The sequence below is a fragment of the Amblyomma americanum genome, chromosome 1, assembly GCF_052857255.1.
Source record: "Amblyomma americanum isolate KBUSLIRL-KWMA chromosome 1, ASM5285725v1, whole genome shotgun sequence".
In the NCBI taxonomy this organism is placed as follows: Eukaryota; Metazoa; Arthropoda; class Arachnida; order Ixodida; family Ixodidae; genus Amblyomma; species Amblyomma americanum.
This window is the reverse complement of record NC_135497.1, coordinates 3,240,244-3,261,050: the sequence shown is the minus strand read 5'-3', so window position 1 is coordinate 3,261,050 and position 20,807 is coordinate 3,240,244. Positions and strand designations below refer to the sequence as shown.

Here is a 20,807-nt window from a genome sequence, read left to right as displayed (position 1 = left end):
CGAAATCCGTATCACCGTGATTCTACTGTGTTAAGCTCTTGGCTTACAAAACTTTCGTCAGGTCCAAACTTGAATATTCGTCTAAAATTTGGGACCCGCACACTAAGAGAGATATCTATCAACTAGAGCTCACTTCTCCCCCTTCATTCCTCAAGCCCTCCACTGCTCGAAGGACCCATCATAGTAGGAAGCACTCTTTACAGCCTCTTTTTACCAAAACAAATGCCTTTAAGCACAGCTTCTTCTTGTAAACAATGGCAGATTGGAACTCAGCTACCTGAATCGATTTTTCGCTCTCCTAACGTTGCGTTGCCGCTCTCGTCAGGGTGCGGTTGTGAACAACAGCGCCGAATCTCATAACTGGGAGAGTGATATGCACTTTCGTTAAATCTTTTTCTTTTGAGTGGAATAAATTTTGTTTGCATGTCTCAATTTAATCATTATTTTTGCACTGGTGCCAGGAACACACAAGGAATCCCTGTAACCAGAATAATTGGCAGTGAAAGAAAAATGCCACAGCACACCTTTAAATTTAAACAACAAACACTGAGGCAGGAGCACATCATGCTAATCACATCATTAAGGGAGGTCATGATCCCAGGCATGACCACCTTATAACTTCACCCAGGAATGTTCAGGAGCCCTGCTGATTTTGCCTCCTCTAATTATAACCAAGGGATGAGCTCTCTGAGCTTAAGTGCGCTGGATTATGATAGATTTTCTGCATAGAGATGAATTACAACTACTGCGACATGAAATCTTGCTTCCCCATAAGTGGAAGCACACAATAAGGTGTCTTACTATGCACTGTTTTCTCAAAATATTTTATTACTCTTAGCAAGGCAGCAAATGCACTCTTGGACCACAGCATGTGCAGCAATGCCACGAGAATCTTGGGACTGCATCTTGCAACAAGACTCGTTTCATCTATTATTTTCACCCTGCACCTCCAGGAAAGGAAACAGTTTTTCTAGTGATGTGCAATTACTGGTTGCCACGTTGTTAGATATCTACCATCATATTATCATAACAAATGCTGCGCGCAATGACAATAGTGCATGAAGATGAGCATCATGGCTGCTTGTGGATAGCAACAAATGTGTCAGCACATTATCCCTCTTGCTACCCACCGGCCATTAGCTACTGCAGGCAGAAACAAAGCCAAACCTTTTATTCTCATAACCGTGCCACACAGACATTTTCACAAAGGCTTTGAGGATGGCTGAAAGACTGCGACATACCAGCCATTAACACTCACTGCGGCCATCATACCACAGCAACAAGGGAACACTTGCCTGTTTCTCAGAGAGGTCCTTCATGTAGGAGAGCAGTTTCTTACGTGGTCCCATGGGTAGCCCCATTTCTCGCAGGTCTCCCTCAGAGCACATTTTCTAGCATGCAAGAACAAAAATCCAAGGTAAGCCACAGACATTTGTAAACAGCACATGCTCCTCCCCATGACACACACAAAATGCTGTACAGTAAAGCCGCTCTCACAACCACTATTTTTCTCCCGGCTAACAACAAATTCTGGTCATGTAATATGGTTAGCGACCAACCACACATGTGCAAATGTACAAACGGGCCCAATATGAGGGCATAAGCTGGAATGCAGTGGCAGCCACCTGCCATAGTGGCTTCCCTGCAGTGGTTTGCTGCAAGAGGGCAAAGCACAGAAACACCTGCGGGGAAACGGGGAGAAACGTACTGGCTTCTATGTGCAGCCTACGCGCTAGGAGTTCATTCCACGATTAAGACAAATGAGGACCCAATTCTGTGAGCACTAGATAAGGAGCTGTTTAGATCTCTATGAAGTGAAACTATCACAATGCTGGAAATGGCTAAGAGCTATTTGGAGCAAGCTTTGTAGCAGGTGAAAATCCAAACTGGAGCAGCATGTTACAGTTTAAAAAATGAAAACGCACTGCACGAAGATATGAGCGGTGCAGGGTTGCAGGCAGCCATCTTGGCCAGCCGCGTCTATTTTTTTTAAACACACCCAAATTTACTTATCGTGTAACAATTCTAAATGTGCGAAATTTTGTGTTCTTAACATTAGTACAAAATTTTTCTGTGCAAATGTTGAAAACCACCCATTTCAGCTGTTTTCCACAATATCACTTTAAAAAAGGCCTGCAAGAGTTAAGAATTGAACTGCGATCGGAGTGAAAGAACCCAAGCACTGCACAGGTTTGCCATTGGAGGCTACGACAGGCACCTCGCTCCTCTTGTGACAAAATGTTTTATGCGCAGGATAAAAGTTGCCCTTCTTTCCTGTCGTCTGTCCTCCTTTTTTACGTTTTTTTAGTGCACATCGTTCAGAAATCCAGCATGCGTCTCAAGAAGAACCGCTATTTTCTAAACGCATCGCTGCTTCAAGTGTTTACGACAGAGACTTGGTTCGTACCTCCTTGCACATGCTGTAGACCGTATTTAGTCTGCAGTATGTGATAAATAAAAATAAATAATTCAAGCTCGCGTGGCAGAATATGCTCGGCAGCAACAGAAGCTCCAGACGAAAGCCCACAGCGATGTTGACAGTGCATTCACAGCTACCAAGCATGAATGAGGGCCGTTTTGTCAAGCTATATCAGCTGTCTAAAACCTTTCTCACGGTCTTAGAACTGACCTTATGGGACCAATGACGGTGCTGCTCAAAAGCCCTATAAATCTGGCAGGACCCAAATTTAGCCCTATTTGAACCTCTTAAAAGCAATGTTTTCTGCGCATGTGCATTCACCGTGAAATGGGATGGGGTTGGGATTCCGTCAGTCATCTTTCTCATTACGCATCAGGAGAAAGAACCAGAGTCATGCCTTTGCACATTAGGCAGCTGTGTACACTGGGCGGTAGCCTCAGCCTATCAACACTCTTGGTTGCGAGCGCAATTGCATCAAAAACCAATCACTTGTAGCAGCATGTAGCAGGTTTAATGCAATGGCTGGCGCAGTATTCCGACTACTCTTACCAATAAACGACTTCGTACATCATTCAATACTTCCATTCCTACTGACAAGGAAACATGGCAAGTTAATGGGTGCTGGGGGAAGCCATGGCATTTGAGAAAACCACCACCTTTTGGGTGGACTACCACCATCGCCCATGGCCCAAATGACTGCTTTTCTCTCTGCTCATCCGGGTGTCACGAGGCGAAAGAGGGGGCAGAATGGAGCGAGAGAGCAAGGCTCAAGTTATGGTGTGCCTCTACTTCTTTTTCCACGTTTCTAGACAAGGCTCTGGCTCACATCCTAAGTATCATCAAACTGCCTTATTTTCTTATATATTTGCACACATTATGCAGTAGACCAAAGTGAATTTCTTAGTGAAAATGCTAATATTTCAGGAGAAAAAAAAAATTCTAAATGACGTCGTGGCAGAAACAGCGTTTTCGCAGAAACAGCGCTTTCGCATACAGCTCAATTTAGCAACTTTGCAATGACGCAAGAATCGAGATTTTAAAGCTCTGATGGATATATTGCCACCGTGCGAAACCCTCCAGTGGTGCCGTACCGCAGCCGAACTGTTTTACTTGACACTTGGCACACCTTGGGCAACCTAGGGGCTAGAGTTTTGTCGTCTTCATCGCTCGAGCTCCCTGCTGTCTTTAAAACTAAACATTTTGACAGATTTGCCTGTCTGGTTGGGTTTGAAGACTTATAATAAACACTACTGTTGTGCAGTTTATTATAAGTCCCTGCTGTCTTGCACGTCCCAGTACGTCTGCGTAAACCTGTTGTGTGCACGTCAACCTTTCGTCGGTGACAATATTTGCATGCCAGAAGTACAGGTGGGAAAGCATATCTCAGGCTTATCTCCGTCACTGTGAAGAAGCTGCCGCTTCCTAGAAAAAATTTCAATAACGGCACAAGTCTAAAGAAAAACAATTTTCAAGAATTTTTTTCCCTCAAATGCAGAACACATCTTCAAATTTGCAGAATAGATGAGCATCCAAATGCTAAAAAGTGTACCGACTTTTACTGTTATATAAAACAGGGAAGTGCAAGAAACATTTCTCTAAACCTGGCATTTTTCAACATAGTAGTCCAATTTTTCTTAAAACAAGTCTCTAGGAGGAGGAGAGAAAGAATATGAAAGAACATGTTGCATTATATTGTTTCCAACAATGTTATCCAAGCTTAAACCTGTAGCTTCTCAAGTATGTCAGGAAGCTGCAAACGTGACTGTCATCAAGAGAGAGCATAACTAATTACATTAGTATAGACAAACACTGATCTGTGACGTCAGCAGGATTCGGTGGCAACGCTATCACCAGGTGTGGGTAACAACTAGGAGTTATGCCCATAGGAACGCATGTAAAAAAAAACTTTCAGTGTAATCTTCTCTACACCACATCGAGCACACCAACACTGGTGGCCATGGCCTTCTGCATCAGTGCCCATACCATGTCTCCACCACTGAGCGCCAAGTTATTCAAGAACAGGCTGACACCATGCTTCAGAGCAGAATAATTCAGGCGTGAAGAAGAAAGAAGACTTTATTCGTTTCTGCAGTGATTACCGTTGCCTCAATAAGATCATGCGAAAGGATGTTTACCCTCTTCCCCGTATTGATGATGCTCTGAACTGCCTACAAGAAGTGGAACTCTTCTTTCTCTCAATTTAAGCTCTGGGTATTGGCAGGTCCCCATGGCAGCCAAAGATGGACCTAAAACCACATTTGTGACTCCTGATGGCCTGCATGAATTTAACATTATGCTTTTTGGCCTCTCTTATGCTCAGGCTACTTTTGAGCACATGATGGACACCAATCTGTGTGGCCTTAAATGGAAGTCATGCATCTCTTATCTAGACAACGTCGTGATCTTTTCGCCCAGCTTTGTGACTCATCTGTCCCAGCTGAAGCACATCCTAACCTGTTTTACGGACGTCGGCCTTCAGCTCAACTTAAAAAAGCGTCGATTTGCTGCTCGTGAACTGACAATTTTAGGCCACATTATGTCAAAGAAGGGCATCCGTCCCGACACCGCCAAACTTCGTGCTGTGACTGTATTTCCAAACCTATTTCCATTAAGGAACTGCACAACTTCCTAGGCCTCTGTTCCTATTTTCGATGTTTTATTTGCAACTTTGCCACCACTACTGCCCCTTTAACTCAGCTTCTCGGCAGCAAGGTGGATTTCTCGAGTTGGCTGCTTGCATACGACAATGCCTACAACACCTTGTGCAGTCTCCTCATAGCACCACCCATCTTGCGCCACTTCACCCCGCAAGTCCAAACCAAAGTACACACGGACTGCAGTGGTATTGGCCTCGGAGCTGTGCTCACACAGTGCAAGTCTGGATTAGAGGAACATGTCATTGTTTACACGAGCTGCACCCTCAGGAAAGCCAAATCAAACTACTCCGTTACGAAAAAAGAGTGCTTGGGCATTGTCTGGGTTCTTGGCAAGTTTCGACCTTATCTCTATGGCCGCCATATTGAAGTGGTCACGAACCACCATGCCCTCTCCTGGCTTTCTTCACGGACCACCATGCACTCTGCTGGCTTTCTTTGTTAACAGATTCCTCCAGCTGCCTTGCTCGATGGGCTCTCCGTCTACAAGTATAACATACACATCGTCTACCAGTCGGGCAGCTAGCATCAGTACGTTGATGCCCTATACTGCTCCCCGCTACCAGCCAAGACTGCCAGCCTCTCCAACCTCGTATCAGCTGCGACATGCCTTCCAAGCATTTATCTCTTTTCTCGGCTTTATATCCGAACCATTTATGGTCCCAGCGTCCCACGCCCATCGTCGCCAAGCTTCACATTTTTCCATTCGTTATAATATGCTTTATCGGTGTAACTATGCCACTGATGGACGGAAATGGCTTCTCGTCATTTCCTGACATCTACGGTCCCAAATCTGCACCTGTTTCCATGCATACTCGCAAAGCGGCCACGCGGGAGTATTCAAGACTAAACTCGCATCCGTCTCCAGCACTATTGGCGCAGCATGTTTAACTTATCTTCAAGTATGTCTGGTCCTGCCTGGCCTCCCAACGCCATAAGCAACTGCCTCATCATGCTGCTGGTGAATTGCAGCCACTACATTGTCCACCTCACCCCTTCAATCGTGTTGGTATCGATTTATATTCCACTTTTCCATACACCGCTGATGGCAACCACTCGGTCATTTTTACCATTGATCACCAGAGCACCTGGCCCAGTATGCCGAAAACGCCATGCTCCCGGCTTATGCAGCTTGTGATATGGCGTCCTTCATTTTGCAGCACTTCATACTTCGCCATGGTGCTCTTCGTGAACTCCTCAGTGACAGAGGACGCGTCTTCTTGTCTGACATTGTTAAAGCTATACTTGCCGAGTGCAGCATAAATCATCAGACTTGTACAGACTACCATCCAAAAACAAATGGTCCAATCGAACTATTTAATCGCACTCTGGGCAACATGCTGGCCATGTACGTTACTGCCAACTACACGAACTGGGACCTTGTTCTACCCTATATTATGTATGTCTACAACACTGCTACCCAATCCACGACCGGCTTCTTATTTTTTCTAATTTACATCCGGCATCCATTCACTCCCATCAACACAGTTCTCCCCTGCCGCCCTGCCTCATCTGAGTGTACAACTGTTTCTGAAGCTGCCCAGTACACAGAAGACTGCTGCCATATTGCACAACCGCTCACGGCAGACACTCAGGGGCGCCAAAAATACCACCATGACGAAGGCCAGCTTGACACCGCTTTCCCATAAAGTTCACTCATCTGGCTGTGGATCCCCTCCAGTGCTCCCGGCCTCTCCAAGAGACTTCTTTCAAAATACCACGGCCCCTACCACGTCCTGGAGCGCACATACTCAGTCAACCACATTATTGAGGCCCTCACACCATCTGCCAACCTCCGCCGACGTGGTCGCAAGACTCTGCATGTCCAACAACTCCAGCCATACTATGACCCAGTTGTGTTGTCGGCACCATGGGTCGCGCCAGGATGGCTCCTTTTCTCCTCGGGGCCATTGTGAAGAAGGGCATTAGCCTAGCCGCACTACCATCACTCAGAACAAGAGTCTGCTGGCCCTGACAGACCAGGAACTGTGTTTCGCTGCCACCAAAGCGCTGACCTATGCCCCCGTTACACTATGTATAATTCACACCCCCCTGGAAACTGCAATTTTTTTGAAAAATAAAACATAAGTTCCACATAAGACGCACACGTTCATTCAGTAAGCGCTACGAAAATGCGCCGAGGACCCCCGCTTGTGGCAGCCGCCACACGTAGATGATTCTCGAGCACTGGTTAGCGCACCTTCTGCCCGCAGCCTACTTTCATCACATAGAGCGCTGGAGTGGCTTTAGGCAAGTTGCGGATAATTTTCCCGTTCCCATCAAACCGTCTCCCAGTTCCCGTTCTCCAGCTCATATTCAATGACACTCAACTTGAATTTTGTACCGCAGCTCCTTCAATTTTCAGGCAGTGACATGCTGAGCAAGAACAATGCACAACACGCTCATACGGAAGTGACGCTGCTGGATTTGATGCCGAAATCAAAACTTTCGGAGTCATTGCTGGACTGATGCAGCAGCTGCCACATCCAGTCCCGCTGTGGCAAGATTATGCGATAATGTTTTAAATGCAGTTTGATTTTTTTCCCTCTTTTATACATTGGCTTTATGTTTAAAGATAATTACTGGCCAAAGCAAAGATGATGCATGGTGGAGCATTATTTTTGGCTGCATGTAAGTCGCATCGTTGTATAAGAAACACTGACGAACAAATCAGAAAAAAAATCTGAAAAAAAAAAACCTATTCATACACCAAAAAATACGGCCCTCACTTTCTGGTGTTTCTTATAGTGCTTTTCTCACGCAATAAAAACTCCAAACAATATTTTTCCCACCCGATGACCTGGAACATCTCGGAAATGAAAGCTAGAATCTTTCCGGGGAGTTCTTCATTGACACAGAAAGCTTAATGTCATTTGTAGACTGGGTTTAATCAGCGTCACAGTGCAGTGTCGACATGCCCAGTTTCAGTCACAGAAGAGCCCGGTTCTAATGCGCGAAATCCAGCAGCAGTGGAGCCTTCCTATATGGCCCGAGACACGACTCATCTGAATGAGTGGGTTCGCACACAAAGTACAGAGCTCCACTGGCTTGGGCTGTTTTCAGCTATCAGCAAGCACATGTAGTCGGATCTACAACAAGGCCCTCCCCCATCTGCTCAGTTTTGTGAAGCCTCTATTCCAAGATTGTCTTTGCTTCTACCCTTCAAAAAATACCACTGAGAAGAGCACACCGGTTTAGAATAAACAGGTGCTTTTGTTTTCGTGCAGCCATGACCTGTGAAATCATGCACATTAAAAAAAAAATGTCACAGCTTCCATGCATCGCAAGCCATAAAAAATTACTGATTAAAAATCCAAAGGTAATGCAAAGTACACCACCTTTCAATTGGCTCTTTAAACTTTGGGGCTACTCACAGCCAAGCCTGCACGCTTATCACAATACATTTGCTATGAGCTTGATTACAGAAGAATCCCGATGATAAAAATTCTGCAGGACCCCGAAAAATATTTGTATCATCTTAAATTTGTATGATCGAAAACAAGCCAAACTGAAAATTCTTGGCCGAAAAAGTCGGCAATACTTGTTTGGGTTCGATTTAGCCGATAAGCCCAGCCTGGAAAGCATAAAACCGTGCCACAGTTTGGTCGCTTATGGTGCAGTGCAAAACATCAAAGGCGTTAAGAGTTTGTGCCATCAATGACAGTGGGTCACCCTCTTCTTCATAGCTGTTGGATGACAGTTCATTAGTTCCATCAATCAAATCTTCAATGGTCCTTAACCAGCAAGCCACAATGTTGTTGTCCGTGGTGACAAAGTCATAGGAAGAAGCTGGAATGTTGAGCGTCTCCCAGACTTCAATGACCAAATCCTCGTCGGACTCTTCGCCAATCGGCGGTGCGACAGGTGCCATCGTAAATACACATTTGCGAAAACAGTTCACGACTGTGCTCGTGGCCACTGTCCCAAGACATGGCCAGAAAATGAAGTGCGTCTAGCAAATTCTCATCTTTCCGATCAATCTTCACAAGAAGCCAACTCACTAAAGTTCCCTTTAAGTGGTGTTTTACATTACGTATTATTCCGGTGTCCAGTAGCTGTATGTGGCTTGTCCTGTTTGATGGTAGGAACATGATGGTGACACAGTTTACTGTCACCTACTTGGGGTGGGCAAAGCACTGATCAACAATGAAAGCACCGCAGTTGCCTAGCCTTACCGTTGACGGTAAGCTGCATTTTTTCTGATCCATCAGCGTTGCAGCAAGAAAGTACAGAAATTCTTTCCTTACTTTTTTTGGCTGCTCTGACAAGCCTGGCCCTTTACATGCAAACTCCTGTCAGGTTGCAGGTTGAAAGAGACGCCAGCCCCGTTGGTGTTGAAGATGTCATGAGGCACGTACACCGAAGTCAGAGAATTAATCCAGTCCAACGGTTTTATAAACAAGCCCACCCTCCGGATGCTTGGAAATTCTCGATGCCAACAGAAAGTGCTATGTCGTCTTGATGCTGAGGTGCTGGGCATTCTTCATGCTGCTGAACAATAGTGCAGAGTGGTGCTACGCCTAGCTCATTCACCTACCTTTTTCAAAAATTCCAGCTTCTCTGCTTGCGAGACACATGCCCTCAGCTCGAGTCCTCTGGTCACGTTGAGGCAGCAGTAAGTAGCCAATCAGCAACTGGGCGACTTGGCTCACCTTGATTGAAGAGGGGGTGCTCTCCTCTCAGCCACACGCTTGCATCATCCGTCACAGCTTTGATGTATGAAACCAAGTCTCCGCTCTAATCGTTACGGCCAATCCTGTGCCTGATGACGTCACACTTGGCACAGCCTAGCATGGAGCGAACTGGTTTCGTGGGTTCAGCTGTAGTCTTTGGCCCATAGTTTGTGCAACATGGTCCCTCAAGCGATAATGAAGACTGGTGCTGTGGGCTGCATGAACCACACATTTCCCAGTGTGATCTCATGTGTTAGTTGTTTTTGTTAATGGCTTTGCATTCATTGAAAATTGAACACCTGCCCTGCAGTCCCTGCAGTGTTCAGCTAGGTTTCCTTTACCATTTTTTATGTTTTTGCTGTGTTTACATATCCTTTCATTAGACTTTACCATGACACAGTCAACAGTGCTTCTTCCTGCAAATTCTCTTGTTGTCAAGGATCTTACACAGTTTATCTGCTGCTGAAAGAGCTACATCTGCTCTCTCGCCTTTCAGAATATGCAAAATCTTGTGCTTACACAGAACCACTGCTCGTACTTCTCAGGCAGGAAAGAGATTGTCTTATTAAATGGCACAAGTTGATGATGATGATGGTGGGTTTTAATAGCGCAAAGGCATCTAAGGCCAAATAGCACCAAACACAAGGTGAACGGTGAACTCAGGTTAATAAGATGTGATTGGTGTGATGTTTCATGAAGTAATAAAACAGCGGCGTATAAGGCCTAATAAATTAGTCGCAGTGTTTAATGACCTGTACAGAAATTAAAGGGAGACATGTGCATGCTTTAAAAGGCTAGGATGTTTCAGAAGGAGTTCTTTCCTGGGCAAAACGCCAGATGCGTTGCATTAAGAAGAAAGCTCAGCCGTCGAGTCTCAAGAGAGAGAAACGGGCTGAGGCCCACGTCGGTATAAGATTTCACAAAAAAAGCCTACTTCTGATAAAAATTTAAGAACTCTTTTCATGGGAAATATTGGATTGTCCCTGAGAAAGATGGATGGGTGTGCGGGTATTTGATTCATGTACAACTCTGGGAAATAGAGTCTCCTTTCCGGTTCAAATCTCTGACATACTAGTAAGACATGGATAACTGTAAGCCGGTCCCCGCATCTCAAGCAATGTGGTGCAGGAGCGTTGTTTAAAAGATATCTGTTTTGTGTATTTATGTCTGATTCTCAGCCTACACAAAGCTACTTCTTTAAATCTGTCTCGTTTTTCTATACTATACCTTCCTATCCTTGGCTTTAATGTGTGCAGTTTATTTTGGGCTGCTGTGTCCCACTCTTCTTGCCACTGCTGTCGAATCATGTTCCTGATGTGTAGTTTGAGGTCCTGGTATGATATTTTCTCAATACCTGTAGTGTTTTGGAGAGCTGCTGACAAAGCGAGTCTGCCAGCTTCCTCACTGCCTGGTATGCAACGCTGACCTGGCACCCAACACAGTGTAATTTTATTTGATTTCTGAGCGAACATGAGGTTGTTGAACAAGGAATTCAAGACTGGATTCTTGTGCCGTTTCCAAGGGGATAGGGAAGCTAAAACACTTAGGGAGTCTGAATAGATGACTGACGTACATATTTTCTTTTTCTTCTTTATGTGTCTCACAGCTAACAGAACACCATAATATTCAGCAGTAAATATACTTGTGTGTTTGTTCAATGTTTTTGACAGTGAAAAAAAATGGTTAATGTGCTGCACACGAGACTTGAGTAAACTATGCAGCAGCAGCGCCAGTGTAGTACTCATTGCATCTATACGTTGCCTGAAGTAACATAAAGTGCTGCTGTATGGCAATTGGTGGCCCGCGTTTCCCCATCTGAAGGAATGATATGTCACAGGTGACAGCATGTATTTCCAAAGGGGGGATTGTCTTTTATGGAGACTGCATGAAGACTGAAAACCACAATGCCCAGGTTTTCAATATGTGTGGCTACTCTGAGCAGGTATGGTTGCATTAGTGATGGTCTCGAGAACAGTTGTTCACTAGTGGTATGAAGCAGAAGCTGTCAGCATGGACGTTCCAGTTGAGACAGTACTTTTGTGCCATAGGTTATGCCTATTAATTCTCTTCTTCGTTGCAGTGACCATCGGTCTGCCTCGACATAGAGGCAACGATTGGGCTAGTTCAAACGCATCCGTAGCAAGACGAAGACCGAGGTGGTGCACTGGGTCAAGCATTTTTAGGGCAAAGGTAGGAGGTGACTTGTAGACTACCGAGCCATAGTCACTGCGTGACAGAACCATGCTATTTAGGAGATTTAAGAGGCAATCACGGTCCGTACCCCATGAGTGACGAGGTAGGATTTGTAGTAGCTTCATTACTTTCAAACATTTTAGCCGCAACTGCTTTATAGGAAAGTTTTTCATCAACTATAATGCCAAGGAAGCTGTGTTCTTTTTGCACAGAAAGGCTTTGACCATTCATTCAGTGTGATGGTGGGGTCAGGTCTGATGCCACGTTGCTTTGAAAAAAGTATGCAGGCACTCTAACTTTAAACCCATTGTTATCAGCCCAGCTAGAGAGTTCGTTAACCCCTAGCCAGATTTGCCGTTCACAGATGGCCAGGTTACAAGATTTAAAGCTTACAACGTACACAGAATGAGATGGTTTTTGGCAGCACGCCCTTCAAATAATTCATTTTAACTATGAAAAGTGTGCAACTGAGAACACCTCCTTGAGGGACACCATTCTCCTGTAGGTACTGCTTTGAATATGCATTACCAACACGAAGTTTGAAAGTCCGTTCTGACAAGTACCTTTGTATTGTGCATGTTCCCTGTGATACCAATGGAGAAGAGGTTGCGGATGATACCGTAGCGCCAAGTGGCATCATATGCCTTTTCAAGGTCGAAAAAAAAAACAGATAACCAATGTTGGTCGTGCACGAAAGCATCCCTTGCATAAGACTCAAATGCAACGAGCTGCTCAGTTGTTGACCGCCCAGCCCTAAATCCTGCTTGGTGTTCATCAAGAAGACCATTGTATTCAAGGAAATGAAGAAGGCAATAATTTATCATTTTTTCAAACCGCTTACTTAGGCAGCTGGTTAGAGCAATTAGCCGATAACTCACTGCAAGTGTTGCTTCTTTGCCTGGTTTTAATATTGGGACAATGATCGCTTCCTTCCAAACTTTAGGAAATTGTCCTGTGGCCCATATCTTATTAAACAGACAGAGAACAGTTTCAAGCATATGTACATGCAGGTGTATGAGAATTCTGTATGTGATCCGGTCGGGACCTGCTACTGAGTTCCCACATGTGTCCAGTGCAATCTTCAGCTCCTGCAAATTAAATGGGCTGTTGTACCATCCAGTGCACGGTCTTTTATCATGTATGGGCTTAATCTCCTCGGCTAACCTGTGCCGCAAGAAGGAATCTGTATACAGTAGAATCTCGGTGATACGAATCTCACGGGGCCGTGAAAAAATTCGTATCATCCGAAATTTTGTACCATTCAAAGAAACAAAATTCGTATGCAGAAGCATGAAAAATGCATTCACGCAGATCTGTTTACGGCTGACGAGATTTATTCGCTACTGTGCGGCCACAGTTCGCTACTCGTGGTGCGTACCGCATTATTAGCGATCGCGACTTTGGCGATGTGTGAGCCGCGCAGCGCCGCTCACTGCGTGCGGTGTGTACTGCGCGATTAGCGATCGCAACTTTGGCGATGTGCGGGCCGCACACCACCGCTACTGTGCGCAGTGTGTACCACGCGATTAGCGATCACGACTTTGGCAATGTGCGGGTCGCGCACCGCCGCTCACTCGGCGATGTGCAGGCAGCGCTTATTACTCGAGGATACGGTTGCGGCTTGCACATTCGTATCATCCGTAGAGGCGAGGGAGAGAGTTCGGAACATCAGAAATTCTGCACATCGTACACTGAACTCTTGGCCGGAAAATTTCGCGAATTCGTATCATCGCGAAATTCGTATCAACTGGGTGTGTATCACCGAGATTCTACTGTAGTGTGCAGAGCTAAATATATTCAAAGTGCTGCACTAGGGCATCTGCCTGATGCTCCAATGAGTCACCAGTGGTGCTGATATGAGGTGTTGGCTGAGCGCTACGCCCTTTAAGAGCTCTTAGCCTATTGTAAACCTCGTGTGTGTCTGAATAGGAGTCCACAGACGAAAGGAATGATGCCCAGCTTTCTCGTTTGGAAACGCGTCGAACATGCCTGCCATTAGGTTCTCAGCTGTTGGGTATCGGCATAATTTCGACCATGCGCTATTTTGGCTCTCACAAGCAGTCTTGCATTGTGTGTTCCACCACGGTCTTCGCTTGCTTCATGGCATACCCGATGTTTGTGGAATGCATTTTTCTACGGCCTCTATATGTATACCGTGATCAAAAGCTGAGTTTCAACAACCCCTAAATCAGCGACCGATAAACAGGGCAATGCTGAGAGTTCCCTAAACATCTTCCAATCTGCTGCATGTTCTTTAAACTTTCTAGGATTGGTCAAGCTTTGATTTGCAGTCCCTGCAAACTTTACGGAGATAGGAAAATGGTCACTTTTTGAAGTTTATCACTGCCTTTTCTACCTGGAAGGCTGCACAAGACTATGAGTATGTGGGGTGGGTGCCCTCATAATTCACATATTTGAAGTCAGATGAATTGCAGTTCTCTGTTCCATGATCATATGCACTGCACACTGTACAGGTAAGTTGTCCACGGCATGTCTGGCTACCATGGAATACCGTTGGCACTTGAAGCACCTACAAGGGCTTGGAATGTATGGGCTTACTTTACAGCAGATGAATTCAGGAAGTGTGCTGCAGTTGAAGATGAGAGGAGTATGTTTCGTTTTTATTTCCTCGTTTCATCTAAAGGTGATTCATCAAACTGCAGTAACGCCTTGACTCTGGAGGCCTTCAATATCTGGCTCAGTTTTATGAGTTCTCGCTCAGAAATCACTCCCTGACAGCTGTTGAGGCTTTGATGGGGTGACACATGAGCATCAAGATGTGCAAATGTCTATTTTGAGGAGCTTGTCAGACTTTTGTCTGATACTTCTATCAGTAAATCACCAGATCCTAGCTTTTTGGCTTTGTAGTTCATCCCTATGAGTGCCTTCAGGGAACTTGCAATCAGAAGAACTGACAGGTCATTGACAGGTTTGGACTCAGTAAGACAATGTAGGACAAGGAACTTTGTAAAATGCTCATTTGGTGCAGTGATTGGTACGACTTCGATGTGGCTCCTTTTTGGGGGCCAATCAGATTTTTTTGAAGAAGACATATGATATGAATTGAATGGCAGTTCCTTCTATGTCGCCTATGCTTCACCGGTTTTATACACAGGAAGGTCCCGGGGCTCCCCACCTGGTAGACAGATGAGGAGATCATCAGCCGGTGCTTGACCGCAGCCCTGACTGCCACCGTTCATGGTTTCTACCCTTCACCTTACAACCTGTCACCACGGTGCAGATGACAGCTTTGGTATGGGAGCTGGGGTACGTGGTGTCGCCAGGCACCAACACCTGATTACTCAAGGTGCCCCTGAGGGGAGATGGCACAAGTTATAAGGTGTGGTGAAAAAATGACTTGCTGTGTGATAGGATTGTGGGATGATATATGCATACTCTGGCAGTGTATAAAAAAAACCTGCATGTGTATTGAATAAAGATCAGTTGGCAGTGAAAGGCGACTGCTAGCATTCATTATCACCATCAGTACAACACAAAGAATCAGGTGTGTTCATTATGCAATGGGAAAATACAACCATACTTTTTGACAGCCAAAGCATTCTTTATGCGAAGAGGGCTGAGGCTCTTAAAAACTTGCTTTTTATTTGTCAACATAACTTGCTGAATGCCACACAGGTGTATGCATTTAGATTTCAAATATCTCACCTGGAAGGAAATATATCCCAATCCCAATTAGGCCATTTCTTACGGGCCTTTATTATAATTTCTCAGTTACAAAATAATTTTAAAGAATATTTATTTATTTATTTAACAATACTGTCAACCCTCATGCGAGGCTCCTTACAGAGAGGGTATGAAAACTTCATAGAAAAACAGCATTATTCACAAGCACTGAATACATCAGCATGAAACGGTACATTCAGTCAAGCATCAAATGGCACTTTCAAGCAGATGGTTATCCAGAGATCGTTCAAATTCATGCAGGTCACTCTGTTCCACAACACTCACTGGCAAGTCATTCCACATTTCAATTACATGGAGGAAGAACGAATGTCTGAAAGTTTCACTATGGGCGTAGTACAGCTGAATTATCCGACTATGATTTGTTCTAGAACTCCGTTTGCCTCGTGCTTGTATGTATGTTTCCTTCTCAATATTTATCAGTCCTTGGAGCATCTGGAATAATAGCTTCAGCTGATTTTTTTGCCTACGTGTTTCTAATAAATCCAAGTTACAGGAAGAAAGCATATCTGCAACTGAGTCTGTCCTTCGATATCGGCAGCAAATAAACCGTACTGCGTACCTCTGAGCTCTTTCAAATTGTTTCTTTAAATAATTCTGTTTAGGACTCCATACTACTGATGCATACGCGAGGACTGGCCCCACAAAAGCTTTACACACAATTAATGTAGACATATGTAGACATTTCCAAAGGTCCACTGCGCATCCTAAAACTTTCCTTTACATGACTGATTACCAATTAGGTCAAGTGAAGTTTAATTACTGCCACATAGTTTTTTCTTTCTAAGTTTGTTACTTATGATCCACAAAAAGACTTTGTAGGCATTCTGTTAGCTTTAGAATGTGCGGTGGGCCTTTGCAAACGTCTGCTCATTCTTAAAAAACCTTTCTTCACCTGAGAAATTATGGATGGGTTACTATTTTGCCATACACTTCCTTCCAGGTGAGACATTTGCAATGCATATTCGAAATCAGCATTCTGCATGCCAAGTCCCTCAAGTTGCTACACAAGAGAATATAAACACTGTCATAGCCTCCTCTGAACCAATGCCATGCTTCCTTTTTTTAAAAGCAACCCCAACAGCACACTTGGTCAACGAGTGTGGGATGCCACAGGTGCACACTTCCTTTTGTCAGGCCAGAGGATACCATCTACAGTTCAACCTCAATGTAACCGGCTTTCATGTAGCACATTTCTCAATATTAGAAATCCCAAACACTCCCTCCATTGAAGCGCATGTATTTGTCAACTCCATGCAGCGGACGACTATGATTAACAAATTCACTGCATGGACTGGCAATTAGCTAGTGCTGCGTTACTTGAAATTTGGTCAAACCACGTGAAAGATTCACGACACTACATTGAGTGTGTATGTGTGTTGGGTTTTATGGCACATAGGCAACTAAGGCTATCATGCGCCATGCTCAAGGTATAGGAAAATTTTTCTGTAGAAAATTATAGGAATGTGAAACACCAGTGGTGCAGACGGCCTAAAACATTAGTTTGTACTATCTAGTAATGAAAGAGGAAAAGATTTTTCAAGTGGCTAATAGTAAAAGAGGTGAAGAAGGTCAGGTAACCTCAGCGGCCACCCTTGGCTGGCACGGATCTTGAGACTCCCAATCAATCAAATAAAGACCTCAGCCTTCATCTCAGGAATGAGAAAGTGGCTGAAGTACATAAAAAAACAAGCGAAGCAATGAGTCAAAATTTACAATTTCTCGAAAAACCTGCTTCTTTTAAAAAGCTCAAAACAGAAGACATGTTACTAAATGAAGGCACAGCGCACGAAAGGCGGGACTGAGAAAGAGACAAACACAGCGCTGTGTCGGAATTTTTCCAGGAGAAGCCTTTGAAAAATGTCAGCGCCTTGTCTGTTGACATCAAGGAAATGTTCTATTCCCTCCCTCAAGATGCCGTGCACATTGCCGTGAGTCAAGCAATTGACATGTACGGTGCCACCAAATTCCAAAACCACTGCGGAATTGACGTTGCCAGCCTCCTTGATCTACTAGATCTATATCTGCGCTCGACAGTCGTGTCTTTCAACGGCAGCCACTTTATCCAGAAGGAGGGCGTCTGTATAAGCTCGGGTCTCGCTCCGTTCCTCAGTGACTGTCTACTAGCTTCCTTGGACCAACATTTGCAAAAAGCCTTACTTGGATCTTCAGTGGTACGTGTGTTCTGCTACGTTGATGACTTTCTGGTGATTTTTAGATTAAGGAGCGGCCACAGTGTTGCAGATCAAGCCAGTGACATCCTCACATTGTTCAGATCTAATCTAAAACCATTTTAAAAAAAACAGCGCTGTGTTTGTCTCTTTCTCAGTCCCGCCTTTCGTGCGCTGTGCCTTCATTTAGTACCATGTACCGACTAGCCCAGACAAACACCTTATAGAAGACATGTCAACAACTGCATCATCACCAAAGAGCAGTGTTGGATGAAAAGGAATGCATTCATTATAAAATTGAGTAAAGTACCTTTTTTCTTAGCTTATCCAGTTTTGTGCATGAGAATAAAATGTGATTAACTGTAAGATCATCTGCACATTTTTCACAAACAGGTTTCGCTTGTTTTGTCAGCAGGAAGTTGTGTGTGTGGACTATATATACGCAGACCACAGAGAATCACTTCCTTGAAACGTTCCTGGTGCACACAACTTCTATTCACTTAAAACCGGCTTTACCAAGAGTAGTTTGCTATTTACTTTGTTGTTCCATGCCGACTGCCATTTTTTTCTTAATTTACGATGCACTATGTTCATGCAATCATTTAAAGGTCATATTTACTTTCTTTATTTGCTTGCCACTTGCTTGAGCAGCACACAAACCTGCTCTCTCGTTGCCTTTTATTCCGACACAACTCGGGACCCAGCAAAGTTTTGTTTTTTCCTTGAGCTATGGCTGTCAAGTATGATGTCACCAAGTAGCGGAGTGATCGCATTTCTACAGTGAAGAGCTGTAAGTACGCTTAATGACCCCGTGTATATGATACTGTTCGTGAGGTTCTCCTTCACTATTTGTCTTATGGCCACACAAAAGGCATAACATTCTGCAGTGAAAACAGATGCGCACTGTGAAAGTCTTACTGTTTCTTCCAATTCCGTCATACCACTGTGGTTTCTACATAAGCATTCATTTTTGAACAATCAGTATAAAAGTCTGTAAAGCTACTGTATTTTTCTTAGAGTGCAAGGAATTCTTGTATGATATGTTGTTGTGGAGTTTGTTTTTTATGGAACTTTATAAGAGTGAAATTGCAGATTGCAGGAAAATTGTACCATGGATGTAGTGGATCTCATCTTTGGGCAGTGTCAAGTAATGTGTCCTGCATACCGAGGTTCTGGCGCATATCTTCAAATTGCAGGACCAGTGGCCTAGTAGCTTGAGGTCTGTTGTTGAATATTATTCTGGAAGGACATCTTGTTACAACTGGATAGCAGATGTGTTTTGGTAGAGATCTTACCTTAAACACGTATGCACAAGTTAGAGCGGTTCTTCTAATTTCAAGTGGGGGTTCATTTGTATCTACATAAAAGCTGACTATGGAGATTTCCTGTATGCACCACATGGGATATGCAGGCCTGAGTAGTGTACTGGGTCTAATTTTTGTTCCATCAGACCCAAATGCTTCCTTGAGAGCCCTGAATTGCTTTGGGACGTTAAACCCCCATAAACCAAGCTTCCTTGAGAGCAAGCACTCTGAATATGTTTATAAAGATTGGGCAGCTTTCTTTTTTAGAGTGTTTATGTGTGGTAGGAATGTGAATTTTTTATCGAATGTTACGCCTAAAAATTTATGTTCTTGTTTTATTGGTATGGTTTAATGAAGTGTAGGGTGGGGTCATTCTGCAAGCCTCTTTTGAGCTAGAAAAGAGCTGCCACTGTTTTTTGTTAGGAGAACTTAGTAAATCCACCTTTGTCACCCCAAATCACTAGTCAATTTAATGTGAGTTGTATCTGTCTCTCACAGGTTGATAGGCTGGAGGACGTGCATGCTATTTGAAGGTCATTGACATGGACTGAATACATAGCAGACTTTGAAATTATTTTAGCTATAGAATTCATTTTTATGACAAACAGTGTAGTACTTCAAATACATCCTTGCGTTGCCCCATTCTCCTGAACGAATTTTCTGGAAAATGTTGAACCCAGGCGCATATGAAACTAACGGTCAGACAAAAAATCTTTCAAGCAGTTCAGCATTCTTCTGCGGATACTTAGGTCTGCCAGGTCGCGCAGAATCCCAAACCTCCAGGTGGTTCCATGCCTGCGGTATTTTTCCCAATTTCCATATTTTGTTTAAAAATTGCAAAAGTGCCTCTATGCAGCTTCGGAGACATGGGCCAGCATTTCGAAGTGTACTTCATCAGGGCCAGATGCTGTCTGTTTACCGGCCGACAGTAATTAATGGATTTCTTGAAGTGTAATTAAGTTATTATACATCTCGTTTGTACTGCCACCTGTCGGAAGTCTGTTTTTCAGCTGTGTTTATGTACTTTAAAAATGACTGAGTATAGTGTGAGGAACTAGAAACTGTAGAGAAATGTTTCCCTAGTATGTCTGCCTGATCATCAGTACTTGCTCATGTACCTGGGGCTGTGAGAAAAGGGATTGTGAAGGGGGAAGTCACTGGCCAGTTAGTTTACAGACTTGCTCCCACATTTTCTTCGATGTGATGTAACTCTTTATAGATATACGTTTGCATTTTTCCAAGCTTCTGGTACAGTCGAGGTCAGAGGGCATTGCGTATACAGGGTGGCTAGTTTTTCTAGCACGATGTCCCCTCCATCCTTCAACAGATCTGCTGTTACCTGATCCTCCCCAGCTGTTTTTCCCCTTTTCATTGCTTCTAAGGCTTTCTTTACTTCATCTTTCGTTACTGGCGGGATGACGCATTGCTGTGCACTGCTGTCTTTCTCATTAATGCTCTGATTACATTGGCTACTGTACAGGTCAGTGTAGAACTCTTCGACTACGTTAACTATCTTATCCATATTGCTAATGACATTGCCCTGCTTGTCTCTTAATGCATACATCTGGTTTTTACCTACGCCTAGTTTCCACTTCACTGCTCTTAGGCTACCTCCGTTCTTTAGAGCATGCTCGATTCTCTCCATATTAAACTTCCTTATGTCGGCTACCTTGCGCTTATTTATTAACTTT

At 44.2% G+C, this 20,807-nt stretch overlaps 1 protein-coding gene across 3 annotated transcripts in view; it reads right to left on the bottom strand.

Annotated features, from left to right (window-relative positions):
- Positions 1-20,807, bottom strand: part of PAPLA1 (Phosphatidic Acid Phospholipase A1) — a 142,541-nt gene that overhangs the window by 93,751 nt on the left and 27,983 nt on the right. For 2 of the 3 annotated variants that reach the window (XM_077642094.1, XM_077642107.1), the window contains exon 4: positions 1,296-1,391. In XM_077642094.1, the coding sequence (XP_077498220.1) occupies positions 1,296-1,391 (96 nt within the window). Of the gene's footprint in view, positions 1-1,291; positions 1,392-20,807 lie in introns of all 3 variants that reach the window. The other variant, XM_077642100.1, reaches the window with a different exon arrangement.